Source organism: Bufo gargarizans, chromosome 3, assembly GCF_014858855.1.
Source record: "Bufo gargarizans isolate SCDJY-AF-19 chromosome 3, ASM1485885v1, whole genome shotgun sequence".
Lineage (NCBI taxonomy): Eukaryota > Metazoa > Chordata > Amphibia > Anura > Bufonidae > Bufo > Bufo gargarizans.
The window spans coordinates 310,758,923-310,777,659 of NC_058082.1; the positions used below are offsets into that span (position 1 = coordinate 310,758,923).

Genomic DNA, 18,737 nt, shown 5'->3' on the forward strand with positions numbered 1-18,737 from the left:
CAGAGCAGTAGTAATAAGTAAGTAACTGAACTTTTAACTTGTTTGTTATATTTTCTCTTGAAGACGTTTGGCCAGTCATCTGACTGTCTTTATATTTGAGAAATCCAGTCAGAAGACTAGAGAAACATCTTAAAGAGAAAACACAAGTCTGGTTGCTCTGACATTTTACTACTATTACTATTATTTCTTCAAGCAGGAATAATAGAGGAATAGCACAACAAAGAGTCACAAGAATGAGTGCTTTAAAATTCTCATTACATGTGGTATTCAATCACTTACTAAACAGACATGTCAGAAGTGGTAAAGGCCCTCCAGTAATAGGACTCATTTTTTGCAGATTGGACACATTCATTACATTAGGGTTGCAAAAAATGCGGACAGCACACAGTGTTCGCGTTTCCGTCCCCGAAAACTTTGGGATGCACATGGACGGTATCCATATTTTGCGAATCCGAGGTTTGCAGACTACAAAATAACATGGTCATCTGCATGAGGCCTTATACAGAGAATGCTATCAATCACTGATAACGCCTCCTCCGGTTACTGAGAGATGTTCACGTATCTCAATAGAGATATAAATGTATAACGTATAAGTTTTGCATCAATCTGCTCAGCTCCTCCTGCTCTATAACTTGCTGCCTGCAGATTGTACTGCATTTTGTGGTGACAGGTTCCCTTTAAGTCCACGGTTGAACACCATAGCTATATTTTCATAACCTAAAGTGTGTTGATTTTATAAAGATTAGAGCTCTGTTTTCCTACGTAGCCTAAGATGTAAAGGGGTTTTCCCGAGATTTTACTACTGATGACCTATTCTCTGGATAGGTCATCAGTATCTGATCAGTGGGGGGCCAACATCCGGGACCACCGCTGATCAGCTGTTCAAGAAGGCAGCGGCGCTCGGGGTAGCGCCATGGCCTTCTCGCAGCTTTCCTTGGCCAAATCATAACACGTTCATCGGTCATGTGGCCTAGGCGCAGCTCAGCCCTATAAAAGTGAATGGGGCTGAGCTGCAATACCAAGCACAGCCACTATACTATGTACAGCGCTGTGCTTGGTGAGCATGGAGAAGGCTGTGGCGCTCACCGGAGAGCTGGTGCCTTCTCAAGCAGCTCATTGCCGGAGATACTGATGACCTATTCCGAGAATAGGTCATGATTAGAAAATTTCGGAAAATGGGTTTTCGGAAGCTTACATTTTACGTATAAAGCCATTCTAATTAATCTTCTTAAGCTTACATCCTGTTCACTTTGTCCATTTTGCCAGGTGGTTTTATGACTGCGCTGTATATCACATGCCATATAACGACACAATGGGGCAGATTTACTAATAGTGTCGCACTTTGCACTGTCTAAGAATATGAATCACAGTTGCAATGTTAGACACATTTACTAGTCTGGCGCATAGACCTTTATAAATATGTTAAATCCTTTGCCATATTTATGCCAGAATTCTCTATGAGCCCAAAATTTGTCCGTGCTTCAAAATTTTCTCAGAGTTTCAGAAGTGTGGTATTCTTGCCACTAATTGAGGAGACAACAGGGAACTAGAAAGCTAATACTGGCTAGCTGTCGGACCCCTTACTTAAACCGCACCAGATTTATCACAGTGGCTGGTACATCTGACCTATAAATTAGCATAGTTTCATTCCAATTTTGACCGCAACATGGGACCTTTATATGTGGATTGTGTGTCTGCCCAATATACAGGTGAAACTCGAAAAATTAGAATATTGTGCAAAAGTCCATTTATTTCAGTAATGCAAATTAAAAGTAATTGCATTAATGCAGCTTAAAATTAGAATTTTGTGAAAAGGTTCAATATTCTAGTGTCACACTAGTCAGCTAATAATCCATACCCCCCGAGCAAAGGGTACGGCAAAATTGTGACTTTGGGGTTTCATAAGCTGTAAGCCATAATCATCCAAATTATAACAAATAAAGGCTTGAAATATCTCGCTTTGCATGTAATGCGTCTATCTCATATGTTAGTTTCACCTTTTAAGTTGCATTACTGAAATAAATGAACTTTGCACGATATTCTAATTTTTGTATATGTTCCATACAAGGGCCACTTCTAGCTCTCTTTCTCAACAGCGCATGTGTGGGTAACAAAGAATGCGCAGTCATCCATCTAACATCACGTGGTCCATGTACGGGATGTGTGGCATGTCATTGCTAGAAGGTATCCTGGGAGGGGATAAGCAGACGGAAGAGGTATAGTGGATTGTGCAGCCTGGGATTTCAAGTGCATTGTCTTCTGGAGAGTGTAGCTCAGGGATGATCTCTGCACTGCTGACACACCTTATAGTACCGAAGGACAGCTTGTGGCGTGTGCGAGAACAATTCAGTGCCCAAAACAGGCAGAATGCTATTCATCTCTTTTATTTATACATGAAACACGTTAGGAAGGGTTTTCCTAAGCTTCCCCTAGACACAGCAGCAGACGGCTAGAATTATCTTATTCTGCATCAGAAATAGACTTGGATAGCTGAAAAACAGATCAAGAAATGAATCAACAGCATTGGGGCACATCTATGGATGAAAAGCTGCCACATTTATACTAAATAACACTTTTTACGCGTCACTCACAAATAGGCGTGACTTAAAGGGGTATTCCCATTTGAGACAATGGGGGCATATCCATTGTCTGATAGGTGCGGGTCCCACCTCTGGGACCAGCACCTACACCGAGAGTGGTGGAGAGCGCACTGCGCATGCGCAGCTGCCCTCCATTCATTTCGACGAGGCGATGTAAATAGTCCTTGACAGTCAGCCAAGGGAGCTACCATCAAGCTTTTACAGTATATGCACACAACAGCTCTTGATTTTCTGGAACTGGCTGCCAAATCCAGGCCCAGATTCTATAAAAATGTGGCTTGTGTAGTACATAAATCTGTTATTTTTAACATAAAGTGACAATTTGTCCTGTGCATACTAATGTCGTCAGGTTCCTACTGCACAAGAGCAGGCATGCAGCTGTGGAAAGGATTTATGCACCATGATATCTAATGAATCATTCTTTATTGTAGGGGTGAACAACATGCACGATGATGGTAGCACAATCCAACCTGATTTTGGAAGCTCGTTTTCCTATGGAGCCTTGCAAAGCAATGACAGTTTGTCAGAACTCTATACGGCAGCCACTCTTCCTGTTGTATCAGAAGAAGCATCACCGGCACAGTCTTATAGGGTCTTGGAACACAATAAGAGTGAATAGGCTTCATTACCTAAAAGACTGGACAAAAATGTACTACTGTATAAATGAGGCCTTTCTCTTGTCCCCCGTGTATATACAGAATGTCAACCCTCATGTCAGATACTCGGCTTATTTTTATTTCTCACATTGGAAGTCGTCGCTACGTGGCAGGTTGTGAGTTCTGTTTAGCTCTACCTCGTGGATTGTTTCCAATGAAATCGTCTTACCTACTTTGATTAGGGTACTTCACACTTGTGGCAGAGTGATCCGGCAAGCAGTTCCGTCGCCGCAATCTGCATGCAAACGGAAAGCATTTGTAGACGGATCCGGATCCGTCTTAAAAATGCATTGCAAGAACGGATCCGTCTCTCCATTTGTCATCCTGAGAAACTGATCCGTTATTTATTTCACATTTTTACCGGTCTGTGCATGCGCAGACCGGAAGAACGGATCCGACATTGCGGTATTTTGAATGCTGTATCCGGCACTAATAAATTCCTATGGAAAAAAAATGCCGGATCCGGCATTCGGGCAAGTGTTCATTTTTTTTTCGCCGGAGATAAAACCGCAGCATGCTGCGGTATTAGCTCCGTCCTGATCAGTCAAAAAGACTGAACTGAAAACATCCTGATGCATCCTGAACGGATTGTTCTCCATTCAGAATGCATGGGGATAAAACTGATCAGTTCTGAGCCCCTAGGACGGAACTCAGTGCCGGAAAAGAAAAACGCTAGTGTGAAAGTACCCTAAGATTAATGTATAAACTTTAGCAGTCCTTTAACTTATATTTTGTTTTCATCTTTTGGACAAAATTAAAAAGTGTTAAGTGAAAGTAATATTAAAGAACATTTTATGCTGTAAAAGATGTGTTTTAGGTTCTGAAGGTTATTATTTCTATACAAAAATAATTACTGTATTTTTAGACCGAAAATGGGGGGGGGGGGGAAATGGCAGTGCGTCTTATAAAGTGAATATTAGTGAGCGTTTCCATTATGGAAGCTCTCACTGGTATGTATTAGACGCCGGAAGTGGGTGAAACGCTATGAGCGCTGCCAGTACTCTCCCTACCTTGTCTTCTTCTCGGGGGCCGTGCTGCACTGCTGGTCCTGACCGCGTACAGTGTCGGGATGCAGTGCACGCACTAGGACCCAACACTGCATGCAGTCAGGTGACAGCGCAGAGGGGGCCGGAGGTCTAATCTGAGGCATGATGGGGTCTGGCATGGAGGTCTCATAGGGTTCTGGCATGGAGGTCTCATAGGGTTCTGGCATGGAAGTTTGATCTGAGGTTTGATAGGGGTTTGACAAAGAGTTCTGCGTTGCATGAAAAACGCAGCATGTTCTATATTCTGCGTTTTTCACACAGCCCTGGCCCCATAGAAGTGAATGGGGCCTCAGTAAAAAACACATTGCATCCGCAAGCAAGTGCGGATGCAATGCATTTTTCACTGATGATTGCTAAGAGATGTTGTATGTAAACCTTCTGTTTTTTATCACGCGTGTAAAAAACGAATTTAACCCGCGTGGAAAAAACTGGACGTAACCGCAGACAAAACTGACTGAACTTGCTTGCAAAATGGTGCGAGTTTCACTGAACGCACCCTGAACGCATCCGGACCTAATCCATCATGCTCGTGTGAAAGGCCTAAGGGAGGAGGTGAAGTTACATAATTGTCTGCAGATGAAAGTCATTTGGTGAAGAGTCCTGCTGCCATGTTACTATGAATCTTTACTTAAATCAAGCATTTTTGTTTGTTTTCTAGTTTTACAATATTTCAGGCCAGAGACTATATAATAACACAAAAAGCAATACCAGCATTTCAGTTTTTTTTCTCATCCGACCTCCCAAAAACAAAATAAAATGTGATCAAAAATCTCTCTGTACCCCAATGCTTAGTGCATCATGAAAGCCTAAACAATTCTGGTCTTAACCCCCTCTTCACATCTGGTACTAAGAGGTAGTTCCTTCAAAATGGCCTCCATGTATACCTGCAGCACATTTGTCATGGTACATAACTCCCACCTGTTCTAGTAACTTGTACCCAAATAACACACTGCCGCTATTCCTGCGCCACGGCTCCTTTCCCAGCAGCTTTGGGTCTCTGCTGAACCGGAAGTTGGTTGGTCCTCGTCATTGCCTTCAGCAATCACATGTGCTTAAATGGAATGGCACTGCTGGAGATGTACCTTTCAAGCACATGTACCACTATTCCGGCAGCTGCAACGTTTCTGACTTTTTTCTTATTTTGGCATAGATAAATGGCAGGGGTTAAGTTTTCTCCTAGGCCAGACAACCCCTTTAACTCCTATGTACACCACAACATAATTGCATTTCGTATATGCACAAGAAGCCGTGTAATACAGCTATTAGCGACAATAACTGGGACTGGAGAGAGTCATTAAATCTCTCAGATGCTACAGCCAATAGCAACTGTGACATCTGGGTAGTTAAACAGAGGGAGGGAGCTCTTCTGTCCTTCACAGCAAAATCCTGGGGATCTGATCAATTGTTATGGCAGCCTGGGGCCTTGTGTAGGGACCAAGCCTGCCATAGCAAACTGTGTAAAGTAATGAAACAAAAACTATACAAAGTTGGAATCGCTGTCATCATACTAACAGCAGAATAGTCACGTCATTTTTAGCAAAGAGTGAGCAATGTAAAAACAATGGCAAATTTGAGGTTTTTTTTCTTTTACCTCACAAAGAATTTTTTTCCGTTTTTCAATAAAAAGATATAATGAATTAAATGATGCCATAAAAAAAAAAAATAATGAACAGAAAAGTATAAAAAGTTATGGCCCCTGGAAGGCGGGGAGGAAAAAACAAGAATAAGCTTTCAAAAGAGACCAGGCTTAACAATTGCATTCAAGTGTGCCATATACAGCCTGCCTGCCAGTATAACACTGACGGGCATCATACATTGTACTACAGAAGTATTGCCATGTAGTATAAAAGCAATCAAGTGATCACATAGTCTAGTCTCCTAGGGATAAATACATATATACAAGTTCTGCCATGTGCTTGCAACTTTACCCAAAACACAGTAAGGGCTCATGCACACAACCATGGATGTTTTGTGATCCCAAAATTGCTGATCCAGAAAACACGGATACTGGCTGCGTGCATTCTGTAATTTGGGACGTTCTATTTTTTATTTGTTTTGCAGAACAGGCATGTGGTCAAACAGGAAAGCACACTGAGTCATTTCCCATTTCTTTTTGCAGCCCCATTAAAGTGAATGGCTCTGCATACGGACCGCAAAAAAAACCGGAATGGACACAGAAATAAAATAACTTTTTTTTGTGCATGGGTCCTTAAGCTAATCCAGTTGTATCACAGGTAGTGCATGACTCCATCACTCCAAAATGTATAAACACACCCCAAATACAAAACACACTGCACCTACACTGCATATACAGGGAGTGCAGAATTATTAGGCAAGTTGTATTTTTGAGGATTAATTTTATTATTGAACAACAACCATGTTCTCAATGAACCCAAAAAACTCATTAATATCAAAGCTGAATATTTTTGGAAGTAGTTTTTAGTTTGTTTTTAGTTTTAGCTATTTTAGGGGGATATCTGTGTGTGCAGGTGACTATTACTGTACATAATTATTAGGCAACTTAACAAAAAACAAATATATACCCATTTCAATTATTTATTTTTACCAGTGAAACCAATATAACATCTAAACATTCACAAATATACATTTCTGACATTCAAAAACAAAACAAAAACAAATCAGTGACCAATATAGCCACCTTTCTTTGCAAGGACACTCAAAAGCCTGCCATCCATGGATTCTGTCAGTGTTTTGATCTGTTCACCATCAACATTGCGTGCAGCAGCAACCACAGCCTCCTAGACACTGTTCAGAGAGGTGTACTGTTTTCCCTCCTTGTAAATCTCACATTTGATGATGGACCACAGGTTCTCAATGGGGTTCAGATCAGGTGAACAAGGAGGCCATGTCATTAGATTTTCTTCTTTTATACCCTTTCTTGCCAGCCACGCTGTGGAGTACTTGGACGCGTGTGATGGAGCATTGTCCTGCATGAAAATCATGTTTTTCTTGAAGGATGCACTTCTTTCTGTACCACTGCTTGAAGAAGGTGTCTTCCAGAAACTGGCAGTAGGACTGGGAGTTAAGCTTGACTCCATCCTCAACCCGAAAAGGCCCCACAAGCTCATCTTTGATGATACCAGCCCAAACCAGTACTCCACCTCCACCTTGCTGGCGTCTGAGTCGGACTGGAGCTCTCTGCCCTTTACCAATCCAGCCACGGGCCCATCCATCTGGCCCATCAAGTCTCACTCTCATTTCATCAGTCCATAAAACCTTTGAAAAATCAGTCTTGAGATATTTCTTGGCCCAGTCTTGACGTTTCAGCTTGTGTGTCTTGTTCAGTGGTGGTTGTCTTTCAGCCTTTCTTACCTTGGCCATGTCTCTGAGTATTGCACACCTTGTGCTTTTGGGCACTCCAGTGATGTTGCAGCTCTGAAATATGACCAAACTGGTGGCAAGTGGCATCTTGGCAGCTGCACGCTTGACTTTTCTCAGCTCATGGGCAGTTATTTTGCGCCTTGGTTTTTCCACACGCTTCTTGCGACCCTGTTGACTATTTTGAATGAAACGCTTGATTGTTTGATGATCACGCTTCAGAAGCTTTGCAATTTTAAGAGTGCTGCATCCCTCTGCAAGATATCTCACTATTTTTGACTTTTCTGAGCCTGTCAAGTCCTTCTTTTGACCCATTTTGCCAAAGGAAAGGAAGTTGCCTAATAATTATGCACACCTGATATAGGGTGTTGATGTCATTAGACCACACCCCTTCTCATTACAGAGATGCACATCACCTAATATGCTTAATTGGTAGTAGGCTTTCGAGCCTATATAGCTTGGAGTAAGACAACATGCATAAAGAGGATGATGTGGTCAAAATACTCATTTGCCTAATAATTCTGTACTCCCTGTATTAAAACATAACATGAACAGAACTAAAAAAAACTATAGCGCCAAAGTGAAGGGAGGGCACGCTGTATTAGGGTTATGGGTATTGAAATTGTCCACCCTTCACAGCGCAGGGGTAAATGGGATCGAGTTATCCTTCAGCACGAGGCTCAACGGATCTTTAGGTTGAAAACAGTGTCCCCTCAGGGTCTCAATGAACAACTAAATTTCGGTTGTTTCATTCAGTAATTCATCTCTTACTGCCATTAAGAAAGTAAAGGCCTGATTACACCGGGAGATAGAGCAGACGATTGTCGGAAGGTAAGCGTTTCGTCAATCGCCTGCTCGCTAGAGGAGGAGACCGCTGCTACTACATGCAGTGATCTGCTCCTCCGTATAGGGTCGAGAGATCGCTAATGTATCGCTCGTCCCTATACTGTCTCATTGTTTGCCAGCAGCAGAGCGCCTATTACAAGCGGCAAACCAGGATTTTTTAACATGTTAAAAGATCTCGATTAGCCTTGTTTATCGGGTAATGGACGGCAGTATTAAACAACCATCATCGTTAACGGTTCATTAGCGATCATCTTAACAATAATCTGTGTGTGTAATAGGGCCTTAAGTAGTCCAAGTTTGGTACATTCTGGGGCTCTTTTTGCATTCATCTCTTCTTTACTGTTTTTATTAACTATCTTTCTTTCCTCTTGCCCTCCCTTCACTATTTGTAATTTAGCCCTGTTCTTTTATGTAACTTGTGCCTTGTTACACCACATTAATCTTTATGCTGGGCAATTATTTATCTTGCCCTATCATTATTTACTCTACACTTTGGAGTACTTTACTGATTTATGTGCTCCAGGTTATTAAAGCAAATTGCATGTATTATGTAGAGAATGTATTGGCTCCGAGGCGCCGAATGTATTACTTTGCAAAGTCTCACTTAGTGAATTAATTATTATGTAAAAAACTTGATCCCGAACTTTGGGTTCGGTTCGAAGTGGTACTTTGGAACCGAACCAGAGTTTGGCATCAAGGTTTTTTACAGTACTAATTCACAAAGTTACGAGACTTCGCGAAGTTATAACTTCGGCTCATCGGAGCCAATACATTCTAAGGCTACATGCACACGACCGTGCCGTTTTTTGCGGCCCGCAAACTGCGGATCCGCAAAAAATGGAAGCCGCCCGAGTGCCTTCCGCAATTTGCGGAACGGAACGGGCGGCCATTGATATAACCGCCTATTCTTGTCCGTTTTGCGGACAAGAATAGACATGTTATATTTTTTTGCAGGGCCGCGGAACGGAGCAACGGATGCGGACAGCACATGGAGTGCTGTCCGCATCTTTTGCGGCCCCATTGAAGTGAATGGGTCCGCATCCGAGCCGCCAAAACGGCGGCTCGGATGCGGACCCAAACAGCCGTGTGCATGAGGCCTAATACTGTACGGAGCTCCTGCAAGTTTTATACGAATCGACTTCGGATGAAGCATCTGAAGTCGATTCGCTCATCCCTATCTGCAAGTTAACAAATGTTCAGCTGATTGTAACTATACGTTGTTACATTGCAATAGCAGCGGTGAATTGGTGTAGTATGGCGTCCCCATTCACTTCTATGGGACGGCTCTGTAGTATTCACTTGAACAGACACAGCTGTCCCATAGAAGTAAGTGGGGACGCCATACTTGTAATTACACCTGCTCACCACTGAAATTGTTGTGGCAAGCAGATAACTGAGCAGAGACAGCATGGCTGCTTTTTCTTTAAACAGCTGATCGTGGGGGTGCCAGGAGTCGGACCCCCACCGGTCTGATATTGATGACCTATCTTGAGGAAAGGTAATCAATAGTTAAAAGTGGACAACCCCTTTAATAAGATGTGATTCTGATGTTGGTGTTGTATCTCATGTGCAGAGTTGTCGAATGTGCTCCTGATGCCAGTTGTCAAGCGCCATAAACCTGTACATACAATCAGCAGGAGGTGAACCAGAGATACAGGGCTGAAAAAGCTGGGGCAACACAATGATCTTGCCCACAACACCCATCAAAAATGAAATTCTGCCAATTCTGGTGTCATTGGAGCATCTACTTGGGAGTTGCTCTGTGATACCATTCAGTTCAGTGGCTGCACTGATACACAGCGATCTGTGGCCAAGTAGCTACAGCTAAAGGGTGTGGTAGAATTAAAGATCATTAATTAACTCAGGCAACACTTAAAAAAAAAAATTGTTTGTTATTGAAAACTGCAAGTTTAATTTTTTTAATTTTTTTTTTACTTTTACATAACATTAGGGAAAAAAATTTGGTTAAGGAAAACAACTCTCCTGACAAATGGATACAAAGGACAAAAACACATTTAAAACAATCAATTATAGTATCAGGGTCCCTTTTACACCAAAATCAAGCTGGTATAAACAACGCCAGTTTTGTGCACAAAAAAAACTCTGTTGGTAAATGTGTCGGAAACTTAGAGTATCTCTGGTCCCAAAATCAAAGTTAAATGTATGTGCTCCTGTGGCGAAACCAACCTCGCCACTGTGCTTTGGAGGGGGCTGTTTACCAGCCTCCTGCCCTGGGATTATGGTCCCTTAAGTTATTGGGCCAGATTTATCATTACTCTGACAGCTCACTCCACTTTCACATATGGCTAAAGTCAGTTTTAGCCAAGTCAGATTTATGATCGGCCCTTTAAGACTGTAATAAATGTGGTTTGACGGTAGCAGTTTATCCGTCAGTAAGCAGCTTTAGAAAAGTCGCAGATCTTTACGAAAAAGTTGCACGTTTTATGAAAAAGTCGCATGTTCTATTAAAAAGTCTCATAAGATAAGCATGGTCCTCACTGGAGTGAAATTGCGACTTTTTTGCGACTTTTTAAAAAAGTCCCAATAGTAAATCTGTCTAGAGATTCATTTACATAAGAAAACACGCCCACTTTCAGAAAACTGGCGAGCATAGTGCAGAGCAGAAAAGTCGCAAATTTGTGCGCAGTTTTAGCCTTTGGGACTTTTTTGAGACTTTTTCACTCCATTATTCTGACCTGAGCTAATGATAAATCTGGCCCATTGGGTCTTAAGGCACTTGGGACGGAGCCCTCTGTCCCTGGATTGCATCCTTTGCCTTACTTGCTTGGATGAAGCACATGGTGAGAACAATAGATAGCGGCCATTTTAGCTCACAGACACTGTTCTGACTCTTCAACACGGTGCTATCTTGCCTGTATTTGGTGCACAGAGACATCATTCAGTAGTTTGAAACTACCAAACAGGGGACACATTTATTAGTGACTATTTTCGGTATAACTTGTATATTTTCAGTGTAACTGTATCTTCCAAACTACTGAACGGATGTGGGTGAATTTTGGACATGTGGTTCACCCAGATGCCCCGGTTCTGAGGATATATTGGTTATGGGGTTATTGCATGTTTTGGGGTTCCTGTGATATGTTTTATAAAACTGTATTTCTCTGCCTTTGATAATTATATTCGCCCTTGTGTTCAATAATCATCATCGGCAGAGGGGAGGATTTTGTGTGGGTGTGTTTCTATTGTCCCATTGTGTGTTTAAATGGTGATGTCTGTCCTGTTGTCTCCACATGTGTATTGGCGATCTCCCCTTTGTCCTGGGAGATAATTGGATTGCCCTCGGTTGTCTCCCAGGCAGAGAGGAGGAAACCATGATGCATTGTGGGGATATGTTGTATCTGTCCTGTGTCGCAGTCTCCCTTCTGGTCCTCTAGGGGGCGGGAACGATTGGTTGCTGTATTTACATTGTGTGTGTTGTGAATTACTGATTGGTTGGATTTCAAAACCCTGTGGGCAGTACTATGTTTGTTTTTTATCAATAAAAGAGGCTGTACTTGAAGTACAGTCAGAGCACTGCTTGACCCTCAACACGGAGCCTTGTCTCGTTATTGGGGGGATTCCCTGTATGCTGTTGGAGACTGATTGCCAGGAGTGTAAGCTGACTGTACGCTTTTCCTGTTCGTCTGACTGACAGCTATTTGTGAGGTTCCAGTTTGGAGTGCTATTTTGTATCCAGTTCGGGAGGTTGGTGTTCTGCAGTAGCTGTGCCTGTCTCTCGGAAAGGGGCATATCGTCTAAACGGATTTTAACCCCTTGTCTGCTGAAACGGTCCGTTACAGCTCCTAACAATGCATATTTATGCCCCCAACAACTGCTTTTCACGTCTTTGCTTTCTTCACCCTGTCTGGGCATCAGAGCATCTTTTGACTGTTTACATCGAGCACTTCCTGTTTTCACCAGTGTCCTGCTTTTTTTCTAACCACACCCAGCCTGGTCTGCAGTGCAATGTGTCACAGGGCTGGCCCCGGCTGTCACACTGTTCAGTCTGCAGTAGTTATGCCCCCTACACCTCTTCTGGCCATGTTAGTACATCCAAACATAAATCTTGCTATTATCTTTCTTACTTGCACTGCTGGATGACACAGGCACTTACCTTACTGTCTCCAGATTACAAGGTTTAGGTTGGTTTCCCATCCAGACAGTTTCTTATTCAAGGACAACTGGCTGAATAAGAAACCAATCTTAGCCTTGTCTCCCGAGTGCACTAAACAGCTTGAATCAGCAAGCACATCAAAACACATCTGTATCTAATTCTATAATTTGCAGTACAGTATGCTGAGCCTGTAACATAGCCATGTGTGATACTGCCCGCTGAGCTGTGCATCTAATCCTATCTTTCATAACACTGTGTATCTAAGTCTATCATGTGTGATACAGTCTATTGCTCCTGCACCAAATCTTCTTGTATTTGATACTGTTGGCTGTGTTGTGTATCTAGGCCTATCATGTGTAATACTATCTGATTAGTCTCTGTATCTTAAGTCTGTCATGTCTATCATGTGTAATACTGTCTACTAAGCCTGTAACATGCAACAGGTGTGTTATAGCTGCAACCATGCTAAAAATGGACACTTCTCTTCTTGGCATGGCCACAGCTATCTACCATACAGGCAGAGTCTACACAGTCACTAGTGGCATTTTTGTAAAATATACCTATTTTTAGGATTATAAGACGCATCTAGGATATGGAGGAGAAAAATAAGAACATATTTTTCATCAGACCTCCAAATCAGATCCCCATTATTCATCAGACCTCAGCTCAACCCCCATTCTTCATAAGCCCCCAAAATCAGAACCTCAAGCTCCATCAGCCTCAGATCAGATCCCCCAGCCTCCATTAACCTCAGAAAAGCCTCCCATCAGACTCGGACCCAATCAGCCTCAGATTAGAACCCCCCCAGCCCCAATCAGCCTCAGATTGTACCCACCAACCGCCAATCAGCCTGAGATCAGACCCCCCAATCAGACGATCAGCCTAAGATCGCAGCCCCACTCAGCCTCAGGTCAGACTCCCCCAGCCACAATCAGGCTCAGATTGTACCACACAGCCCCAATCCGCCTCAGATAAGCATCAGATCAAACCCCCAATCAGACTATCAGCCTCAGATCGCACCCCCAATGCAGATCAGATCCCCCCAGTCTCCATTAGCCCCAGATCAGACCCCCAATGGCCTCAGATTGGACCCCCCCCCCCCGCCCTACTCAGCCTCATAAAATTCCCCACAGCCTCAGATCAGACCCCAATCAGGCTCATATCAGACCCCTAATCAGCCTTAGATCTGACCGAATCAGCCTCGGATCGAACCCCCCAGCCCTAGATCAGCACCCATCAGCATCAGATCAAACCCCCAATCAGACTCTATGAGCCTCAGATTGCACCCCCCAGCCTCATATCAAACTCCCAGCCCCACTCAGCCTCAGACTCCCCCCCCCCCCATCAGCCTCAGATTGGACTCATTACATTACAAAAAAAAAAACAGCGCCGCATATCCATGACACACTACTCCATCTCTTCTTCCGGGTCCCGCTGTGTACTGTGACCTGACGGCGCACAGCATAAGATCATTGTGCGCGCCTACATGCACTACGTCCTGCCACTGTGCATGGTCAGAACAGAGAAGGTGAGTACAGCCGGCGCTGCCCTCACCTTGCCGTGCCTTTCACATGCTAATGACCACTTCCATAATGGTGCCACAAGTCTTATAGTCTGAAAAATACGTATATATTTCAATAGTTTGGTATACTCCCTATATATGTTTTATAGATATAAATATATGGAGACCACTGACCAAACACTGAAGTGTGAAAACTGCCCGTGTCAAAAAGAATACAACAAATAGCATCAAACTTGTGTCACATTTTGGTGCATCTCTCGCCAGAATTCTGGGGCAGCAACATTAGTAAATCTGTGCCATTATTTCTAGATTTATGTCTGAGATGTTCTATGTTATGCTTCAAATAGTGAAAAAAAATAAGGCGAAAAAGAAAAAAGAGGAGTTAATGATTATGTAAGCAGAGAGCTAGAAGGGGGTGATTACATAGAAACACTATGAATGACACATCAGAGACAACCAACTTCTACAGGCAGAGGAATATGAAGTGCGGCCAATATCCACCCAGCTATAGAGAGACCTGCCACTAGGAGGCGCAAGACAAGCAATATATTTTTTTGTCCATGCACTTCAGAGGGGACGTGGATTAGGGATGCCCAGTTATCTGACATCTTTCCGCTGCCCCAGATACAGGAAGATTGCTCCAGTATTCTACTGTGACAGCAGCAGAGTCTTCTGAGAGAGACGTTGCTTCACCTCATGCTCTTTCTGAATTCATAGATGGCACAAGACATTCCACCACAACTTGACTTTTCCCGTCTCCTTTGGTTCAACTTCGGATATGATACAATAGGATTATAATTATTAGAGAGACAGATTTTCTGGGGTGATTACACTGATGTTATATGAGGGCCCTATAGGAAGAGCAGATTGGGGCAGGACACCACTTTGTAGAGGTTTATATACAAGTGTCATAAACCTTTGTACTTTGGTCCTGGAATTCTTGACGCTTTTCTCTAATTGGATATTTTATATTATGTGACTGATAGTGGGGACAAAGAGGAATAAAACCCCAGAATGAATGAGTCTAGTATCGACAAAGAGTGGCTGCTGATACTTGTCACTATTGGGGGCTCATCATATCTCATTGTCAAGCTCATCTCCGTCTGGATTTTTTTTAGGGGGGGGGGCATAACCCTCTACAGGAAATGTCTGGGGTTTATGTGCTTGTCTTTGAGTTACTGCATGTATGTAAATTAGTCGGCACTCCGGTAATGTTCATAAGGTGCTCACATCTAGAGAAGGTGTCCCCATATTACAAAGAAAGACTGGCACTCACTTTAGAATTACAATTCTTCTTGGTTTATTGCCACATTATAATGTACATGTCGCGTGTTTCGGCTCTAACCTGAGCCTTCTTCAAACGTGTGCAAACACCCCATTGAAACAGCCTGCCTGGCACCCTTTGATGACATCACAGTGTCATGGAAACGTGTAAACAATTCACATAAAGCCCATAATAGTCACCAAATGTCCATAGTCGGATTCATAAAGCAAAAATGTGTATGTACCTGTACTTCTATTTCAAGATTTCTGTGCAGAAATATATTTATCAGTTCATTGTAAAGCCATTAAATGAATTACATTAAATCATTAAAAAAAACTATTTAACTCGTATTCATGATTCAGGCCCCATGGCTCCAATGTCTGTGTTTCCAGAAGGCCTCCCGCTTCATCAACAGTTTTTTCCTGTCCCCCCCCCCCCCTCTACGTGGCTGGGCTACGTGGTCTATAATCTGAACGCAGTTGTGATATAGTATGTCTGCATTGATGGAAATGATAGGGGATTGGTAAAAGTAAATTGCCTTGTCTAATAGTAGATTTGTGTTTGGAAAACCTGTTTTTCATGGGGGTGGAGGTTTCTCTTAAAGGGGGTTGTCCAGCTTTGAAACAATTTTGGACACTCCCCACCAGATGGGCACCCTGGTCCACACTTGTCAAATTCTGGAATGGATGGGGGTCACGTGTGATGCTGCAGCCAATGACATCCCATGAGTGGCACATCAATAGGTCAGGTCACTGCTGCGGCCAATCATTGGGAGCATAAGTGACTCCCATGCATTCCGGAAGCTGATAAGTGAGGACCGGACCACAGTGGTGGAACGCAGGAGCCAGAATCGAGCAACGGGGAGCTGGTAAGTATACTTCCTTCCACAAGTAGGGCTGGGAGGGGTTGATTGTCAAGCAGCGCAACAGCTGACTTGTCTGTGTGCATGCGGTCTGATACCGAGACCCAGTGTGATACTGCATGAATGGGTAGGCTGTTGTAGGCAGCTGAGTGAGCGTCCACATACCGAACTATACTGGGTGGATGCTGCATGCTGCCTTGGCACCCAGCTTTTTACTCACTCAAAGCTGTTCTATAATTCAAGCTAGGTAGGACTGCCTAAACAGCGCACCTGTGCCTGGTTCAAATATAAGAACCGTGTCCTGACTCCCTCCCCAGTAATTATTGGCACCAAAGTGCTAGCTGGTATAGGGATCTAGTCCAGACTTTAGGTTGTGTGGTGGATATAATTCAACTCCTATACCATATCACCTGAGTCTGGAGCCTGATAATCACGGAAAGTGATATACAGACTATTCCCGTTTTTAACCTGAGATGAATAAATACTTTATTATTTTCTTTTAAATACGTTCTTCAGGCGGTGATTATTATTCTGGGAGGGGAGCTGCCCAAAAGTGTTTCAAAGATGGACAACGCTTTTAACACAAGAAATGTTGGGAACTCTAAAATCACTGCCTCCTGATAATGGGAAGAACTCAAATTTGGGGTAACCCTCACATTGTGGGTAAAGTTTCTGTACTTGATCCCCCCCCCCCCCCTATCCACACTGAGAACGGTTCTACCTACAAAGATTCCTCCCATAAGATTGTATTTGCAGTTCTTATTACAGCGGTGCTTCCCTCTATTGAAATCAATGGGGACACGGTTGGTGCCGCTGTAGGGTTCAGAAATGGCCACATGTCCAAACAAATGTTTTGGTTTCTAAAATCCTATTAATTCAATAGATGACAATTATGTAATAACACCAGGTGTGTCACCCGGAGAGGCAAAATCCCATAGTTTTTTTTTTTTTTTTTAGATTCCTGTCCTGGTTTTGCTGTTATTGTGTGACCAGAAAGTGAAATGCAAGTACACCCTATATTCATTCCTAGTCATTCTTTCTTGCAGCATCTGACCAGCAGGGGCCCGACACCCGGGACCCCCGCCGATCAGCTGTTTGAGAAGCACCGCGGCCTTCTCACTGTTTACCGCTGGCCCAGTGACGTCACGACTATTATCACTGGCCTGTAAGCTCTGTTCACTTGAATAGAGCTTAGCCCTGCCCAGGCCAGTTGATACTAGTCGTGACGTCACTGGGCCGGCGATAAACAGTGAGAAGGCCGTGGCGCTGCCTTCTCAAACAGCTGTTCGGCGGGGGTCCTGGGTGTAGGACCCCCGCCGGTCAGATGCTGATGATCTATCCAGAGGATGTGTGCCTCCACATAATCCTGTCTCTGAGCTCTACAGGCATTTCTTTCCTATTCATGGCTTGGTTTTTGCTCTGATGTATTGTTAGCTGTGAGACCCGAGACCAGGCTGTGTAGAAACAATCAAGGTGTGGAGACATCTCAAAGATTAGCAAGAGAAATGGGAAGTCCCTGGAGCTTAAAGGGAACCTGTCACCGGGATTTTGTGTATAGAGCTGAGGCCATGGGCTGCTAGATGGGCGCTAGCACATCCGCAATACCCAGTCCCCATAGCTCTGTGTGTTTTAATTGCGTAGAAAAAAAAAAAAACTATCTGATACATATGCAAATTACCTGAGATGAGTCAGAGCTTGAAAAGCTTGTGTGACTCTTCTCTGGTCACACAAGTAAGGCCGAATGCACACGGCCGTGAGCTAGCGGCCATCTAGCAGCCCATGTCCTCAACTCTATACCCAAAATCCCGGTGACAGGTTCCCTTTAATTCCAAGGGTCTAAATATTTATGTCCATGTCTAAAATTTTTCTTTCACTTTCTCATAATGAGAAGCACAAGGCTGCAACATAACAAAATGTGAAAAAAGTGAAAGGGTCTGAAGGTGCTGACCATTGCCCATGGTTGGCCAGCTGCACAATGGCGCGAGGTTGTCATCTAGTTTCTGGGCAGGTTTGTCTTTCCTTTACAGAATTGGAAAGCATAGCTTTTCAGTGCAACCAAAGTCCTAGCAGAGCATTGTATCCCAGAGTCCCAGCCCTGGCAGAGCACTTTACCCCAATGCACCTACAGGCCCCCTTCCCTGCAGAGCATTGCATCCCAGTGCACCCAGAGTCCCAAGTCCCTTGCAGAGCATTGCATCTCAGTGGTCCCAAATCCCTTGCATCCCAGTGCAGCCAAAGTTCCAAGCTCTGGGCAGAGCATTGCATCCCAGTGCGCCGAATCCCCAGTTTCTGCAGAGCATTGCATCCCAGTGCAGCCAAAGATCCAAGCTCTGTGCAGAGCATTGCATCCCAGAGCATTGTATCACAGTGCAACCAGAATCCCTGCAGAGCATTGCATCCCACTGCACCTAGAGCATTGTATCCCAGTGCAACCACAGTCCCTGCAGAGCATTGCATCCCAGTGCAACCACAGTCCCTGCAGAGCATT

The 18,737-nt window shown here is 43.7% G+C and overlaps 1 protein-coding gene across 4 annotated transcripts in view; it reads left to right on the plus strand.

Annotated features, from left to right (window-relative positions):
• NIPAL3 (NIPA like domain containing 3) overlaps positions 1-3,568 on the plus strand; it is a 34,798-nt gene extending 31,230 nt beyond the window's left edge. For all 4 annotated transcript variants that reach the window (XM_044286851.1, XM_044286850.1, XM_044286853.1 and 1 more), the window contains exon 12: positions 3,032-3,568. In XM_044286851.1, the coding sequence (XP_044142786.1) occupies positions 3,032-3,219 (188 nt within the window). In that variant the 3' untranslated portion in view covers positions 3,220-3,568. The remainder of the gene's footprint in view (positions 1-3,031) is intronic.
• The last annotated feature ends 15,169 nt before the right edge of the window (positions 3,569-18,737 follow it).